This window comes from Dromiciops gliroides, chromosome 3 (assembly GCF_019393635.1).
Source record: "Dromiciops gliroides isolate mDroGli1 chromosome 3, mDroGli1.pri, whole genome shotgun sequence".
NCBI classification, from domain to species: Eukaryota; Metazoa; Chordata; class Mammalia; order Microbiotheria; family Microbiotheriidae; genus Dromiciops; species Dromiciops gliroides.
The window spans coordinates 595,665,615-595,682,524 of NC_057863.1; the positions used below are offsets into that span (position 1 = coordinate 595,665,615).

The 16,910-nt window shown below is 53.8% G+C and overlaps 1 protein-coding gene across 7 annotated transcripts in view; it reads right to left on the minus strand.

Annotated features, from left to right (window-relative positions):
• Window positions 1–8,682: 8,682 nt before the first annotated feature.
• The window catches only part of SPOCD1 (SPOC domain containing 1), a 49,759-nt gene continuing 41,531 nt past the window's right edge, over window positions 8,683–16,910 (minus strand). For all 7 annotated transcript variants that reach the window (XM_043991190.1, XM_043991189.1, XM_043991193.1 and 4 more), the window contains 7 exons: window positions 15,994–16,119; window positions 15,353–15,479; window positions 14,501–14,675; window positions 14,129–14,279; window positions 13,097–13,186; window positions 12,121–12,307; window positions 8,683–9,923 (listed from right to left, as the gene is read on the minus strand). In XM_043991190.1, the coding sequence (XP_043847125.1) occupies window positions 8,923–9,923; window positions 12,121–12,307; window positions 13,097–13,186; window positions 14,129–14,279; window positions 14,501–14,675; window positions 15,353–15,479; window positions 15,994–16,119 (1,857 nt within the window). In that variant the 3' untranslated portion in view covers window positions 8,683–8,922. The remainder of the gene's footprint in view (window positions 9,924–12,120; window positions 12,308–13,096; window positions 13,187–14,128; window positions 14,280–14,500; window positions 14,676–15,352; window positions 15,480–15,993; window positions 16,120–16,910) is intronic.

Genomic DNA, 16,910 nt, shown 5'->3' on the forward strand with positions numbered 1-16,910 from the left:
GCAGGGGTGGGGAGGGGGTATGTTGGGGAGGACAGAAATCAGAGGAAAAATTTGATGGAAGGACCCAAATATCTTAGGCCAAAGCTCATGCTCTTCCCCCTTGAGATAACTTCCCAGGCTCCTCCACCATCTGCCTGGAATGTCCCCCATGACCCTGCACAGGGGATGGGAGGGGAAGACTAAAAAGGGAGCATACTAACCCCTCCCCAGTGCATAGGGGCCTCCAGGCCAGCCCTGTCACCCACCCATCCACCTAGGGCTGGCCAGAAAGTGAGCCTTGGTGCAGAGGAAGGATCCTTGCTACACTTACTTTAAGACTGCAAGGATTTCTAGGGTAGGACTTCCTGGGTTCGAGCCCTCCTTGTCACAGATTATTATAATGTGGTGCTCTGGAATGAATGCCGGACTTGGAGTCGAGGCCTGGGCCCAAGTCCAGGCTCTGACATTAATGTCTGTGTCATTGCAGTCAATTCACTTACCCTATTGGGTAAATGGGGGGAGGGGGTGGCATTGGAGTGGACGACCTCTGGGCTTCTTTCCCACTCCAATCTCCCATTCTAAGAGCTAGAATGTAAGCTTCCTGAGAGCAGGCATGCCTCTCCTGTTTTGGGCCTGTGTATCCCTAGCCTGGCACAATGCCTGGCTCCCTGTAGTCATAAACCTTTGTTAAATTGTTCATTTGAAAGGAGCAGCCATACAGCCCCAGGCCAGCCCCAGCCTGGTCCCTACTGGAGGGTTTTCCAGCGAATTGGCATTGCCAGGGCTTACTTAGCTCTGCTAGCACAGGAGCCCAGGGTCACCTCTGTGCCACGAGGAGGCATCGAAGGAGGACTTCAGCCGAGGCCCCAGAGTGCTAATGATATGCAAATCAGCATGCAAATCAGCACGACTTGAACAGCTGATCAAATCACAGGCTCTCCAAGCTGGAAGAGGCCTCCAAGTGGATGCAGTTCAATCTCCTTATGGGGGAGAGGGACTTGTCCAAGGTCACAAGATCGGGTAGAGGCAAAGCCTGCATTAGAACAGGGTACTTAGGATTCATAGCCTAGGATGCTCTGGTTTATTTATACACAGGGTTTGTTATTAGATAAATATTTTCATATTCCAGTAGAGTTGGTTTCCTTTGAAAGGCCTCATGCTTCATGTTATGTATTTTTTTTTTAAGTGAGGCAGTTGGGGTTAAGTGACTTGACCAGGGTCACACAGCTAGTAAGTGTTAAGTGTCTGAGATCAGATTTGAACTCAGGTCCTCCTGAATCCAGGGCCGGTGCTCTATCCACTGCACCACCTAGCTGCCCCCCATGTTATGTATTTTAACATGTGCTTCTGAGAAGGGTTCCATGGGCCTCACCAGAACAGGACCATGGGATACAACAAAACTTGAGAACACTTGTTCTATTGACAGTGAACCTTTCCAACTTAGACTGGACCATACCCTGGTTCATCCTCATCAAGCTCTCCTAGCAGTGCCCAGCAGCAAGGCTGCCCAGGCTCTGGGCTTAGAATCAGGAAGACCCGAGTTCAAATCCAGCCTCATACACTTACCAGCTCTGTGATCCTAGGCAAGTTACTTTAATAAGTCTGGGCCTCTCTTCCTTTTATTTGTAAAACAAGGGGATTAGACTCAGTGACCCATTAGATTGTCCTAATTCCATACCTGTCCACAGGGCTCCTCAGTGTGTCTTTTGCCTCTTTTTGTATCCCCACCACTCTGCATAGAGCCTTGCTTAGGGTTATTGTTTAGTTGTTTTTCAGTTGTGTCTGACTCTTCATGACCCCATTTGGGGTTTTCTTGACAGAGATACTGGAATGGTTTGCCATTTCCTTCTCCAGATCATTATACAGATGAAGAAACTGAGGCAAACAGGGTGAAGTGACTCACCCAGGATTGCACAGCTAGTAAGTGTCTGAGGTGGGATTTGAACTAATGAAAATGATATCCCTGACTCCAGGCCCAGCAATCTATCCACTGTGCCACCTAGCCACCTAACTCAAACATAGAAGGTGCTTAATTTGTTGTTTGTCCTTTGTTCTCAAAGAGGACCATGACATCAGGGTGATGTCATGACTTGCACTGAATTGGATTTAAGTGAAGAAGGGCCGTACAAGGTCACCAACCTTTCTCTCTCCTCCAGAGCCATGTGGGTCCAGTGTCAAGATATAGATAGATGAGGATGACTGGAGATGGGCCCTGGATGTTTAAGGCAATTGAGGTTAAGTGACTTGCCCAGGGTCACACAGCTAGTAAGTGTCTGAGGTGAGATTTGAACTCAGATTCTCCTACTTCTAGGTCCAGTGCTCTATGAATTTTACCACCCAGCTGCCCCAGAGAAGGTACCTAATAGATATTTATTGACTGACTGACTGGTATCCTTTCAATCTTTCAGTGGGTATGCTCCTATGCCTGGAAGCTTTGGAGAAGGATGGCTTTAATCATGCAGCAGGCATCTTGGAAGACAAGCCTAGGCATCAGGGTTTAGTGGGAGAAGATCCCAAGAGACTGTGGGATGGTCAACCGGGAGTGGAGGGTCTGAGCAGTAATATGCAAAGCCCAGGTCTCTCCCCTTTTAGCCAACAGGCCTTTGGATGCCTGGCCCCCCGAAGCAGCACCCTGCCACCCTAACCCACCCCACCCCTCTCACAGACCAGCCCTGCTGTGACAGTCAATTAGCCCTCATTAGCCAGATCCTCCTCAAGCTAACGAGCTGAGCAAATATTTTCCCTGGGAGCTGCGGGGCCCAAGCAGCTGCAGTAAGAAGAAGCTGCTTCAGTAACTGGGGCCAGAGTCCTGGTCTGGTGCCTAGAGATCTCCTTTCACTGGTCTGCCACAGTCAGTCAGTAAGCATTTATTAACCATCTACTATGTGCCAGGCACCATGCTAAATGCTGGGGATACAAAAAGAGGCAAAAGACAGTCCCTGCCCTAGAGGAGCCCCAGATGAATAGACTAGGAGTCTGGCAGGGCCAAGGGAGGAAGCTGTGGTCTATAGTGCCTGCCAAAGGCTAGGGATGGTCAGGAAGGAGAGGAACAGATGTGGATCTTCACGAGTGATGGTGTTGATGGTGATGGTGATGGTTGTTGCTGTTTCAGTCATGTCTGACTCTCTATGATCTCATTTGGGGTTCTTCTTGGCAAAGACACTGGAGTGGTTTGCCATTTCCTTCTCTAGCTCATTTTACAGATGAGGAAACTGAGGCAAACAGAGTTAAGTGACTTGCCCAGGGTCACACAGCTACTAAGTGTCTGAGGTTAGATTCGAACTCAGGAAATTGAGTCTTCCTGACTCCAGGTCTGGTGCTCTGTGCACTATGGTGCCATCTAGTGGTCAATAATATCAATAGCTAACATATATATGCTAGCTGCCTTGCCATATGCTCCTATTATATATATATATATATATATATATATATATATATATATATCACTTCAAGGTTTTCATATATTATCTCACTTGAGATTAACAACATCCTTGTGAGGTAGATGCTATTATTGCTCCCATTTTACAAATGAGGAAGTAGAGGCAGGAAAGAGGGTTAAAGGACTTGCACAGGGTCACACTGCTAGCAAGTGACAGAGGCAAAATTTGAACTCAGGTCTTCCTGATCATTGAGTCCTTGTGTCATCTCCGGGCATGGCTTAAGTGGGCCCATGTCAGCATTTATGGGAGTATGTAGAGTTCTCAGAGACCAACCAGGCCTTAGCAAAGAAGCCTGTGATCCTATCTTATCAAATCAGATAATATTGGTAAAGCACAGCACAATGTCTGGGCACATAGTAGGTGCTTAATAAATGCTTGCTCCCATTCCCCCTATTTCCACCCCTTCAGAAGCAGTGTGACATAAAGAGCGCTGACTTCGGAATTGTTTAAGAATCTGGGTTGAAGGGGCAGCTAGGTGGTGCAGTGGATAAAGCACCAGTCCTGGATTCAAGAGTACCTGAATTCAAATCCAGCCTCAGACACTTGACACTTACTAGCTGTGTGACCCTGGGCAAGTCACTTAACCTTCATTGCCCTGCAAAAAAATCTGGGTTGAAATTCTGACTCTGAAGCTTACTAGCTACATCCACTTCCTTTTGGGTATAAATTTCCTTCTCTTGTAAAATGATTGGGTGGAGGTAGAGTCAGAATGGCCAAGGGAGAGAAAACATTTTACCTGGAGCCAAGACAGGGCCCCAGGGCAGGAAGAAATACCAGGGGATCCCTGAGCAAATTCTGGGTGCAGGAACAGGTGCCATGTGGAAATTCTGTTGCCTACCACCCAGCTCTGGGCTGCCCTAGTGAACTCTCTTGCTACCTCCTGAGCAAGGGAACCATAGCTGTGTGACTGGCTCTCACCCCAGGAGCATATTTAAGCATCCCAGACCAAAGGGGAGCCAGCAGTTAGGTTCCTCTGAACCTACAGAACCCCACAGTGGTCTAATAGTGACTGAGTCCACCAATAGTCTTCAAAAACTCCCAATCAAGGACAAACCAACAGAGCCAAACGTGGGTCAGAAACTTGCAGAGCTCAGATCAAGAGGTTGGCTCTTAGGAGCATTGAAAGCTTGCAGGCCCCCTGGACCTGGCTGTGAAAGCCCCAGAAGAACACAAAAGGACAGAAGCTCAGGCCATACGTCCCCACCCCACTCCCAGCCCTAACATGAAACCTAAAGTCAAGGAGCCAGCTGGGAGAATGAGCAAACGAAATCAGAATCCCACCATAAAGAGCTACTATGGTGACAGGGAAGTTCAAGCCACAAACTCAGAATTAGACAATAAACCAATAACATCTACAAATAAAACCTCAAAGAATGCCGACTGGACATAAGCCCAGCAAGAATTCCTAGAAGAGGGCAGCTAGGTGATACAGTGGATAAAGAACCAGTCCTGGATTCGGGAGGACCTGAGTTCAAATCCAGCCTCAGACAATGACACTTACTAGCTGTGTGACCCTGGGCAAGTCACTTAACCCTCACTGCCCCTCAAAACAAAAGAATTCCTAGAAGAATTAAAGCAAGAAATCAAAAAAAAAAGAGCAAAAAAATATTTTAGAAACCAGTTGAGAATAATAAAGGAAGAATTAAGAGCTAGGGAAGAAAGATTTTTTAAAAGATAGTTTTTGGGGGGCAGCTAGGTGGCACAGTGGATAGAGCACTGGCCCTGAATTCAGGAGGACCTGAGTTCAAATCTGGCCTCAGACCCTTGACACTTACTAGCTGTGTGACCCTGGGCAAGTCACTTAGCCCCAATTGCCTCACTCCCCCCCCACCAAAAGATAGTTTTTTTAAAGTAATAAACATTTTTATTTATAGTTTTGAGTTCCAATTTTTATCCCTCCTTCCTTCCTTCTCCTGCAGTGGTAAACAATAGGATATGGGTTATACATGTATGATTATGTAAAACATTACCATATTAGTCATTTTGCATAAGAAAACTTGAATAAAAGAAAGTGAAAAATAGCGTGCTTCAATCTGTTCCATCAATATCAGTTCTTTCTTTGGAGGTGGATAGTATGTTTCATCAATAGTCTTTTGGGATTGTCTTGGATCATTGTATTGATGAGAATAGTTATGTCTTTCACAGTTCTTCATCAAACAATATTGCTATCTCTGTGCTCAATGTTCTCTTGGTTCTGTTCACTTCACTATACATTAGCTCATACATGTCTTTCCAGGCCTTTCTGAAATCATCCTGCTTGTCATTTCTTATAACACAATAATATTCCTTCACCAGCATATACCACAGCTTTTTTAGCCATTCCCAATTGATGTGAAGTCCTTTGATTTCTAATTCTTAGCCACCACAAAAAGAGCTACTATAAATATAAAAAGATAATTAATAGCTTGGAAAAAGAGGCACAAGATCTTGTTGAAGAAAATTAACTCCTTAAAAATTAGAATTTGGGACCAATTAGAAGCTAATAACTCCATGAGACTTCAAGAAATGATCAAATGCATGAGCTGGACTGGAATGTAAGCTCTCTGGAAGTAGGAATTGTTGCATTCTTTGTACTGGTGGTCTCCACTGCTGGCCTAATAGCTGGCACACAGTAGGTTCTTAATAAATGCTTGATCAATTGGATTTCATGATCTCTAAGGTCTGAATTGATCACTGCCATGGAGGAAAGTAGGGGATATGTAATGACAATGACATACATTTCTATAGTCTTTTAAGTTTTTCAGAGAACTTTTCTCACCTCTGCGAGGTAGGTAAAGAGATGTGCTCAAGGTCACGTAGTTAATAAGTACCAGAATTGGTACAGGGCTCCTGACTGTCTCTGTTGGGATGGTCAACATTGCCCTAACCCAGGCCACATGGGTGGGATGGAAGCCCCCAGTGAATGGGCCAGGAAGTGACCTGAGGAGACCTCAGCTGTCCTGGAGGGATGGAGCCTAACAAAGCATCCTCCCCCCATCCCCACCCCTGCCTTCCACGTTCAGTCAAGCGCCAGCTGGAGGCCTTGGCTGTGGCTGGCTCATATGGCCCACACAGGTGGACATTGGTGGGTGATGAGAAGCAGACTCTTAGAGCACTGGAGATCAGCTCTCTGGGCTCAGGGTCAGTAAGCTGAACCTATTCTTTGGTCCCAATATGGGTTAGGTGTCCTCACCACCCTTCGTATTGATGCCAGTCAGGTGCCCCTAGGTTCAGGCATTGAGAGCAGTCAGAGGTCCCAGGGCACCGATGATAATCAAGGGCCCTGTCAGGGATGCCTCAGGCATATCTGCTCAACCTTCCCCTGAAGCTCAGGGCCCATCATCCACCATCTGCCCTGCCTCCCCTGCAACTTCCACCCAGAAGTGGAAAGAGCAATAGGTTTACAGGCAGAAGAGTTGGGTTCAAGTTTCAGCTCTGCCCACTTACTAGCTCTGTGACCTTGGACAAGTCAATTTCCTTCTCTGGATCCGAATTTCCTCTTCTGTGAAATGAAGGGGATGGACTAGATACCAATAATTAATATCTATAAAGGGCTTACTATGTGCAAGACGCTGTGCTAACCACTTTACAGTTATTATCTCAACTGAATCTCACAACAACCCTGTGAGGTAGAGGCTACTATTAGCCCCATTTGCTGTCTGAGGCAGACAGCAAAGTGACTTGCCCAGGGTCACCCAGCTAGTAAGCATCTAAGGCTGGATTTGAACTCAGCTCTTCTTGACTCCAGGCTGAGCATGCTATCCGCTGTACCATTTACTGCCTCCTTCATGTTTCTCTGTTCTCCACTCCTGATTCTCTGGACTTCTCCTCCACAACCGCAGGTGCTCAGCTTGTCTTCCACCATTAGAGTGTAAGTTCTCTGAGGGCAGGGACCGTTATTTCTTTTTTACTTGTATTTGTATTCCAAGCTGTTGGCACATAGTAGGAGTTGAATAAATGTTTGTTGCCTTGACCATTAAGGACTCTGACACCTGGTAGGATCGAGGGCCACTCTTCCCCACCCTGCTAGGACAGGTAGAGAAAGTCCTTCCCCTTTCAGGAAGTCCTCTGGGGTGAGATGGCTGACACAAACATAAGGGTGTCCTCCATAGACTGCAGAGATAGTCACAACTTTTGATCTACAAGGGGACTCAAAGGTCACTGAGTCAAGCCCCCTCATTTTACAGATGAGATAACTTGAAGCCCAGAGAAGTGACTTGCTCAAGGTCACACAGATTGCACGTGCTTGTGCAGGATTTGAACCCAGGGCATCCCACTCCAAGTGCAGCACTCACTCCACTGCTGTGGGCTTGCCCCTCATCCTAGTCTCAGGGATCACAGGTGGCAGGGCCGTGCGTTTCTCTCTCACACACGTGCAGTTTCTATCGATCCATGGTGGGGTGTGCATGGTGTGTCTGTGTTTGTCTCAGACCTGTCACACACAATATCGAAGAGCGCCCACTCCCTCAGCTCCCCCCAGGGCCTGACACAGCCCCAGGCCAGGATGCTGGGCCAGGCTGGCTCCAGGCTAGGGAAGGGGCAGCCATCCCCAGGCTGAGGGCGCCCCCTGCTGCTGGCTTCAGGACAGGAGTAGCTGCCCAGCCCCTGCCACAGCCTTCCTGGAAGCCGGGCATCATCTGCCCCTGCCGTGCCCTACCCAGTCCGGGTGCCAGGCTCAAAGGGAGGCAGATTGGGGCTGGGAACGGAGGAGGTGAGCAGTACAAGAAGGGCCACCAGCTCTGAGCTGCAATGGATGAATGGAGGTGTGGATCTGGGAGGGAGGGCCCCTGGCCAGCTGCTTCCCACAAGCCACAAGCCACGAGCCACCTTTACGGCCACCCTCTAAGCCCAGACGCTCCTCCGGGATCAAGTGGAATCCACTCCTCTGATGGGTGACCTCTTCTCTCCCCCAAGATACTCCATCTCCCCGGCGGGCCCTTTGCCCTGGTAGCTGTCCCCCCCCAGACACCCCCACCCCCGTGCCAGCAAGGCCCCTTCTCACCTCTGCTCCTGAACACTGTTCCAGGGCCACCCCCTTCCCCAGGCCTTCCCCTTCAGGGTGATTTTCTATCCTGCCCAAGCTCCTTGAAGACAGGTGCCCCTTTGTGCCCCCCATGCCCCCCATCCCACCCCAGAGGAGGCCTCCCTCACACACAGTGCATGTGGCTCCACAGGCCCCGCTGGCTCCCGGCCATTTTCCCCACCTTATCCAAGCCCACCCTGCTCCCCAGCCATGGGACAGGAGACACTGAAAGGCTTATGGATACTTTTTATTGAACCCTGAACAAAAACAGAAGCAGAAGAGGAAATGCCCACATGTGGGCACTGGTGCCCACCCCCGGGCACCTCACTCGAGCCTCACTTGGGAGACAGGGGAAGGCACAGCCCCCTCTGAGCTCCAGACGCCACTAGGGCCTGGCTCTGTCCCTTACCCGACCCTGAGGGGCCTGAGTCCACCATCCCTAGGAGGAGGACAATGGAGGCCTTGAAGCCCAAGGACACAAGGGGCTCCCTGGGGGACTATTCAATAGCCAGGAGGTGGCTGGTCAGGCCCACAGAAGGGAGATAGGAAGAGGGGAGGTGGTGGGCACGCCTGGTTCTCTGCCTCACCACTTGGGTGCTCCCTCCGCACTGGCCCCGGGGCCCCTCCGGCCCCAGGCCCTGGAAGGGAAGGGTCTGGTGCAGACATCCGCAGGGAGGCCTGCAGCCGACTGTTCATCTTCACCAGGGCCTCGAGGTGCTGGATGAGGGACAGGGCGTCCCCAGCAGGGAGCACGGGAGTGTGAGGGGGAGGGCACACGGCCCCAGCGGCCGAGCGGGGACAGGTGCCGGCGGGGTGCTCAGGATAGGCGTGGGAACAGTCTGCAGCAGACGGGTGAGGGAGCAGGTTGGGGGCTGGGGCCAGGGCCACTGCCGGGGGGCTGCCAAAGTGGAACAAGCCGGCCAGCTGGAGGAGGCCCAGGGCCCCCATCTCCGACGCCAGGCCCCCACACTCGGGGTGCAGTGGCACACTGAGGGGCAGCAGCCCAGGGCCCAGGCCATCTGCAAGTGGCTGGGCTCGCTGGTCCTGAATCCTTCCGCTGGCGCCGGGCTGAGCCCATGTGGGCAGGGGATCTGGGGCGGCCAGGCTGCCCGGGGGGCAGGAACCCTCGGGGCCCGGGGCAGCAGCCTCCTGCTGGCAGCAGAAAGGGAGGCCGGAGCAGCCCCTCCCTCCCTCCAGCTGCTCCCGCTGTTGCTCCCGCTCCACGTGTCTGGCCACCTCTTCTAAGAGATGGGCGGAAACCCCTTCCCAGGCCGGAGGGCCGTCCAGGCTGGCTCTAGGGGCCCAGGAAGGCCCCGGCTGGTGGAGCGGATCGTGCCTCCCGCACCCTGGCGAGTAGCACTTTGTCTCCACCGGCTCCTTGAAGGTGACCGTCTTCCGTTTCTTCTCCTGCAGGGGGCTGGCCCCATGTAGCCGGGAATCCCCCGGCGGCGCCTTGGGCAGGATCAGTCCCAGCACTAGGCTGCAGTGAGTGACTTCCAGGCCTGGGGGTCACATAGGGGGAGGAAGGGAGGGAGGAGACCCTGAAATGATGGCCCCAAGGGCCACATCTTGAAAACTTTGGCAGAAAACATGGAGCAAAGCTGCAACCAGAAACTCTTGTTAACCAGATGCTGAGCTCTATTGTTTCTACATTGATGGGCCCACACTTGTTATCAGAGCCCTTGGAAACATCCCCGTTCAGCACCCTCTGGCAGAGCCCCAGATGCCTCATCCTAGTTACTGCCCTGAAGTCAGATGGATTGAGCTCAGCAGTTCTGTTCTTCCTGACACCATGTGCTTCCCTGTCACTCCCTCCCCTCATCCCTGGTTCTGTGGGCCAAGCACAGGGAGTCCAATCCCTTTTCCACACAACAGCCCTTCAAATGTTCCCAGGATCACCGGATGGCAGAGGAGGAAAGGACCCGAGGCTGTCTCTCCCATGGAACAGGCTCCTCTACAAGGACACTGCCAACAAGGGATCATCCCTACTTAACTTCTGCCTTGTATCCAAGACACCCTCCCCACAACAACCAAAGCGATGCCCAAAAGCACAGTCACAGGAGAGGCTTCAGGGACTGCCTTGTATCTCTGGGCCATTGAGCTGGAAGGGGCCTTAGGAGAGCACTGAATCCAGCTCCCTCATTTTACAGATGAGGAAACTGGGGCACCCAGCTGTTAGGCGACAGCTAAGGTGAAAGAAGATCCAGCACCTCAGCCAATGGCACAGCCTACCTTTTTGGGGTGATTACCCATTACCCTCTTTCTGACTCCCACTGCCCCCCAACATTACCCCAACACTCTCTCCACACTGGTTCCCCAGATACCGCCCACCCCAGCCTATGTCACCTATGCCTGACACGGACTCCCTCCCTCTCCCTCTCCCTCTTTTTCTTTTTCTTTCTTTCTTTTTTTTTTTTTTTTGGTGGGGCAATGAGGGTTAAGCGATTAGCCCAGGGTCACACAACTGGTAAGTATCAAGTGTCTGAGGTTGGATTTGAACTCAGATCCTCCTGAATCCAGGGTCAATGCTTTATCTACTGCGCCACCTAGCTGCCCCCCTCTCTTAGAACCCTAAGCGCCCTTCAGAGATCAGCTGCGGGGGGGGGGGGGGGGGGGGCCCAACCACAGGAGCTCAGGCCCGATGCACCAGCCACCCCTTCCCAAACCCCTTTGTGTTTATTTTGGATCTGTCTTGTATTTGACAGGCAGCCTGGCCTTAGAGGTACAAAGGCCTGGGGGACAAGTGCCCCTCTGGCACATGCTATCCCCCCTTAGCCTGTGAGCTCTTTTGGGGCAGAGACTGTCCTTTGCCTTTCTAGATATTCCCATGGCTTAGCACAGTGCTGAGCACACAGTAGGCGTTTACTAAAGGTTTATTGACTGAGCCACTGATCCCAGGAGACTGCCATGGCTCCAAATTGCAGTGGAGGTGCCCACAGGAATTGACAGAGTTCCTCATTCAGGATTTCTCTTTGCCCTCAGAAATCGGAGATCTGCCCTCTCCCCATATCCTGTGAACATGTGGGACCCCCAAGAGAAGGGGAGCTCCCCAAGGCAGGGACAGTCTGCCTCACTTTTATACCTGTTCTTCCCTGACACCATCCATGGTCCAAAGCACCGGCACTCCAGCCAGAGAACCTTGGACAGCTCCGAAGAGTTGGACTAGCTGGCCTTGGAGGCCCCTCCCCGGTTAGTATCTATGGCTGGTCCAGTCTCTCTGTCTGAGGCCCTCCTCTGCCTGCTACCTCTAAGGAAGTGCTCGGGATTCCCTGCAGCCTCTCAAACATCCATCCATTGTGCTAATCCAGCTCCTATCTTCTCTCCTCTGAGGACTAAGCTTGCCCAGCTCCTGCCCCTCTTCTTTGAGGTGTGAGTTTAGACCCCTTCCCATCTTCCTCACTCTCCTCTGCAACACACCCCAGGTATTCAGTGTCCATCCTGGAATGTGATGCTAAGAATGGAGCACAGCACACAGGGCAGAACCCAGAGAGACCATCGACACCCTCCTTCTGAATGCAGCAACATTATTAATGCCACTAAAGACCCAGCTGGCTTTTGGGGCAGCCAAGCCCCAATGACTTCCACTGAGCAGGCCCGCTAAGACCCCCAGCTCTTTTTTGAGGCTGCTCGAGCTCCAGGTCTCCCCTCCCCGGCCCTGTAAACACTTCCCATTCAGACCACTTCACTGGCTCGCCATACCTGGGCCTCCCAGTGGGCGGAGCTTGGGGGGCACAGGCTGGAAAGCTGGCAGGGGCATGAGGAACATGTCCAGGTGCTCACTGGCTGCCATGCCATAGCGCTGCTTGTTATTGAGGTAGGAGTAGAGCATGTTGTAATTCTGGGCATCACAGGCCCCACGTGGGCACAGGCGGACCACGCTGATGTTCTAGGGGAGGGAGAAGGAGGCATGAGAAAGGATGAGCAGGGGGTGGGGAGGAGGAAGAGAGAAAACAGCCTCCTAGCTCATCTCCCCACCTCCCGTCTCTCTTCTCCAATTCATCTTTTCACGGGCTGCTTGAATAATCCTCCTAATGAATAGCATTGAGCCTGCCACCAGGCAGCTCGCAAACCTTCAATTGTCTGCCCAGAACAGGATGGGCTCCGGAGCTTGGCATTCAAGGCCCACCACAATCTGGCTCCAACTGACTTTCCCAGCTTTATCTCACACCACTGACCTCTTCTCCCAGCCAAGCCCAAGCACTCTCCATCCCACGCTCTCACCCTGCCCTCTCTCCCATCTGGGCCCTTCCTTGAGCCAGCTCCCCTGCCTGCAATGGACTCTGATCCAAATCTCTGTCTGCTCAAGCCCTTCCTCTCTGCAGGCTTCAGTCCAGGGCCCCCTCAGCCCCCACCCGGTGAGAATTAATGTTCCCTCCCCTCAAGAGCTCCAAGCAGGCTGCCTGGACCCCTCATTCCCTCTTGTTTCACTGCCCCTTGGATCCCAGGCCCACCTGACTTTCCTGCCCTGAGGCCTTTAAGGGCTGGGTCTGTGTGGCCACCCTGGTTCTATTCCCCAGGCCTGAGCACAGGCAGGCCCTGGATAATGTTTGATGGATGAGCAAGGGGAGTAAGGAGCCTGCTCTGGACATGGAGGGTGCCTGCAGGTGGGGTTAGGGCAGCCTTGGGGGCCCTCAGAGGTAGATGGGGTGATGGACTAGCCCCAGCTTCCCAGTACCTTGGCTTCCGCTGGCCAGATGCTGTCCAAGTGATCCCAGACAACTTCAGGGAGAACACAGCCTGCTGAGTGGATCACCTTAGGCAAAGCCTGCAAGTGGTGTGTGTGGGGGGGTAAATGGGTTGGCAGGTGGTGGGGGTGGCTACCAGCTTCAGGGGAATTGGGCTGAGGAAAGGCTCCTTATGGTGAGGGCTCTGGGGCTGTTCATGGAGATCTGGGGCTAGTCCCGTGGTGTAGACCAGCGGGGGCATACCCAGACCTCCACAACCCCAGCTAGGGCTGGGGCTGGGAGGGGAGGAGCAATGGGGGAGCAGGGGAGAGGGAAGCAAAGGGGAGGGAAGGAGACAGGCAAAAGGAAAGGAGGGAAGGAGGGGAGGAGGGGAGGGATGGAGGGAGGGATGGAGGGAAGGAGGGGAGGAGGGAGGGAAGGAGGGGAGGGAGGGAAGGAGGGTAGGAGGGAAGGAGGGGAGGAGGGAGGGATGGAGGGAGGGATGGAGGGAAGGAGGGGAGGGAGGGAAGGAGGGGAGTAGGGAGGGAAGGAGGGGAGGGAGGGAAGGAGGGGAGGGAGGGAGGGATGGAGGGAAGGAGGGGAGGGAGGGAAGGAGGGGAGGGAGGGATGGAGGGAAGGAGGGAAGGAGGGAAGGAGGGGAGGAGGGGAGGGAGGGAAGGAGGGAAGGAGGGAAGGAGGGGAGTAGGGAGGGAGGGAAGGAGGGGAGGGAGGGAAGGAGGGGAGGAGGGGAGGGAAGGAAGGAGGGAAGGAGGGGAGGGAGGGATGGAGGGAAGGAGGGGAGGGAGGGAAGGAAGGAGGGAAGGAGGGGAGGAGAGGAGGGAGGGATGGAGGGAAGGAGGGGAGGGAGGGAAGGAAGGAGGGGAGGGAGGGAAGGAAGGAGGGAAGGAGGGGAGGAAGGGAGGGAAGGAAGGAGGGAAGGAGGAGAGGAGGGGAGGGAGGGATGGAGGGAAGGAGGAGAGGAGGGGATGGAGGGGAGGAGGGGAGGGAGGGATGGAGGGGAGGAGGGCAGTCTTGGAGGCTACCTGGATAAGCTGGCTACTGTCGCCATGAACCAGAAAGGCTTTTGCAGCAAATCGCTTGATGGAGAACATTTCCAGGGCACCTTCCCACAATGGCCGGCCCTGAGGAGCCTTTGGCTTCGGAGCCTGCCTCAGGCAGGAGGCCAACTCGGGCCTGGCATGGACAGAGCAGAACACGATCCGGTGGGCTGACCCGGCTTCCTTCCGTGAGGTTCCCTCCTAGCCGGCCTCACGGGAGGATGCTCCTGTGGCCTACTGCCTTCCTCTGAGCATCTCAAAGCACCCCGGCTTCCCCACTGCCTGACTTCCCCCGCTCTGGACTTCCTGAGCCCCCCCCCCCAACCCTCCACTGCCATTTCCTCCCCCCGCTTGGACCTGTCCTGGGCTTGGGTCCAAGAGCCAGTTCTGCACATCCCTGGCAGTGGGGTGTCTCCTCGAGGCAAGGAAACAGGGCCAGGGAGCCTCTGTGGGGTGCTGGCGACTTTGCTCCTGGAGGGCGGGGTGCTCCTGGGTGCATTGAAGCCTCTGCCCCCTCGAGGGGCCACCCAACCTGGAGAGTGCAGACAGAGGAGTTGAGCCTGCAGGGAGGGGACGTGGGCAGAGGATCTGAGGCTGCTGTGGAGGAGGGGGAGAGAATGCCAAGGCCGATCCCTCTCTCCTCTCCCATGGCACTGAACAAGGTCCCCACTTGTGCTTACGGGCTCTCCCAGGGTTGACATGACAACAGTGTTCGGGGCAGCCATTCCCGGGGCCCAGCGAGGAGCATCCCCCTCAAGAGGTCCCAGGAGACTCAAACAATGGAGCCACATGCCAAGTGCACCCTGTCACCCCCAGCCCTGCTCCCCTCCTTCCAGCTCCTCAGCCTTGCTCCCTCTTCTCTCACAGGCATCTCCTCTGCCCCCTCTACCTCCAGCTCCCCTCTTCCGTTGCCTTCCTCGACCCTCCTCTATCCCCGAACTGCTTTTCAACCCAATTTTCCATCCTTCTCTTCAGTCACCTTTCACCTTTCACCCCTGAATTTTTCTGTCTGTCCCCTTCCTCTGCCCCCTTCTTCCATACAACCTGTCCTCCCCTCCCATCCTCACTCAGTCTCTCTTCTGGGCCTTTTTCTCCCACTTCACCCCCATCAGGCCAAGCCAAAAGACCCTTGTGCCCTTCAACACGACCCATTCCCAGCCCAAGGCACATGCACACTGAACTCCCCCCTCCACCAGGCCCTGCTCCCACCCATGCAGACTCGGCAGTCAGGGTCCAGGAAATGGCTCTCGTGCTGTTCCGTGGTGTCTCGCCCAGACTGGGATTCGGCTGCTGGAGGCTGGGGGCGCAGGCTTATGTCCAGATGGGAGGCCGGCTCCTATGGGGGGGAGAATGGGGGAGGGAGGGGCTAGAGGTAGAGACAAGCTTGCTGGGAGGCCAGGAACAGTGTCCACAATCCCAGACGGGTGAGAATATTTCTGAAACTTTTATTTCATTCTCTCGCTCAGCACCCTCCATAACCCCAGTCTCCTTCTACACCTTAGTGTAGTCTTCCCATCATCCTCTTTCAGGACTTATTTAAATATCGCCATGTACGATACTTTCATCAGACAAAGGAGGAGACTGAGACCTAGAGACACAGGCAGTAGTCAGCAAAGACAGAAACAGAACCCAGGACTGTCAGTCTGGTGCCAGGCCTGGGAACTGTTGCCACTTTTAGTCATTAAGCCAATGTCACCTACAGTGGCTGGCATCCCTGCGACTGTTGCTCTTTTTGGCCCAGTCCCGAGGGAGCGGTCTCGGGGGCCATCGGCAGAATGGGGGCCTGAGGTGGGAGGGGCATGGAAAGCACCTCCTAGGTGGTGCTGGCTCAAATAGTGATGCCCACTCACCGTCAAGTCCTCCAAGGTGAGGGTTTGGTCCACATCTGGATGGATTTCAATCTCCCCTTTGTGGGTCAGTTTGGTGAAACGGAAGCTGGGAGCCTCTCGCTGTTGCTTCTCAATGATCTCCAAGCCCTGGTACGGTAGAGAAGGCCCGGGCCTGACGAGGTCCTGCCGACCCAGCCCGCAGGGCCCCTCGGCCGCCCTGGTATCTGTCTGCTCACCCTCTCCCCTCTCCCCTGGCAGGCAGGCCTCCTCTCAGCCCGTGAAAGCACACTCATCCCCCAAGGCCCAGCTCAGGCTCCATCTCCTCCAGGAAGATGCCCAGACCCCTCTCCTCCACTCTTTCCTCACTCTGTCTATAGCAGTCAGACTTCTGCTTCTATCCAGCTCAGCTGTGGGAGCCTCTTCTCCTCTCTCTCTGCACCAGGCACCCTGCGTGAGCACTTGCCACAGAGCTGCTGACTGACGGACTTGGGAGGACCTGATGACTGGGGGGAGGGCGGGCGGAGGTAGCAAGGCACTTCTTAGACTTCCTCACTGTCTAACCTCAGAGGGATCATTTCTCTCAGAATCACCTTGCATTCCTCATCTATTCAATGAGACCATTGGAGGGAAATGCTTCCTAGGACATCAGGGGCTACCAAAATGATATGTGTGTGAGGGGGGGTACTACTGCTGCCCCCCAGGCTACACAGTGGCACAGGGCGACCTTGGTGTGCTCAAAGCCCTCCGTGGCTGCCACCGAGCTGAAAAGGCTTTGAGGCCCCAGGGATGTCCAGCAATGCTCCCACATTCAGTGTAGGGAGGCAGCTCTCCAGAGCTGGGCCATCTCTAGGAGCCTGTCTCAGTCACAGAAACCCAGGGAGACCTTCTTCTAAGGAGGCAGTGATGAGGAGGGCCTATACCCACAGACAGGACCTCCT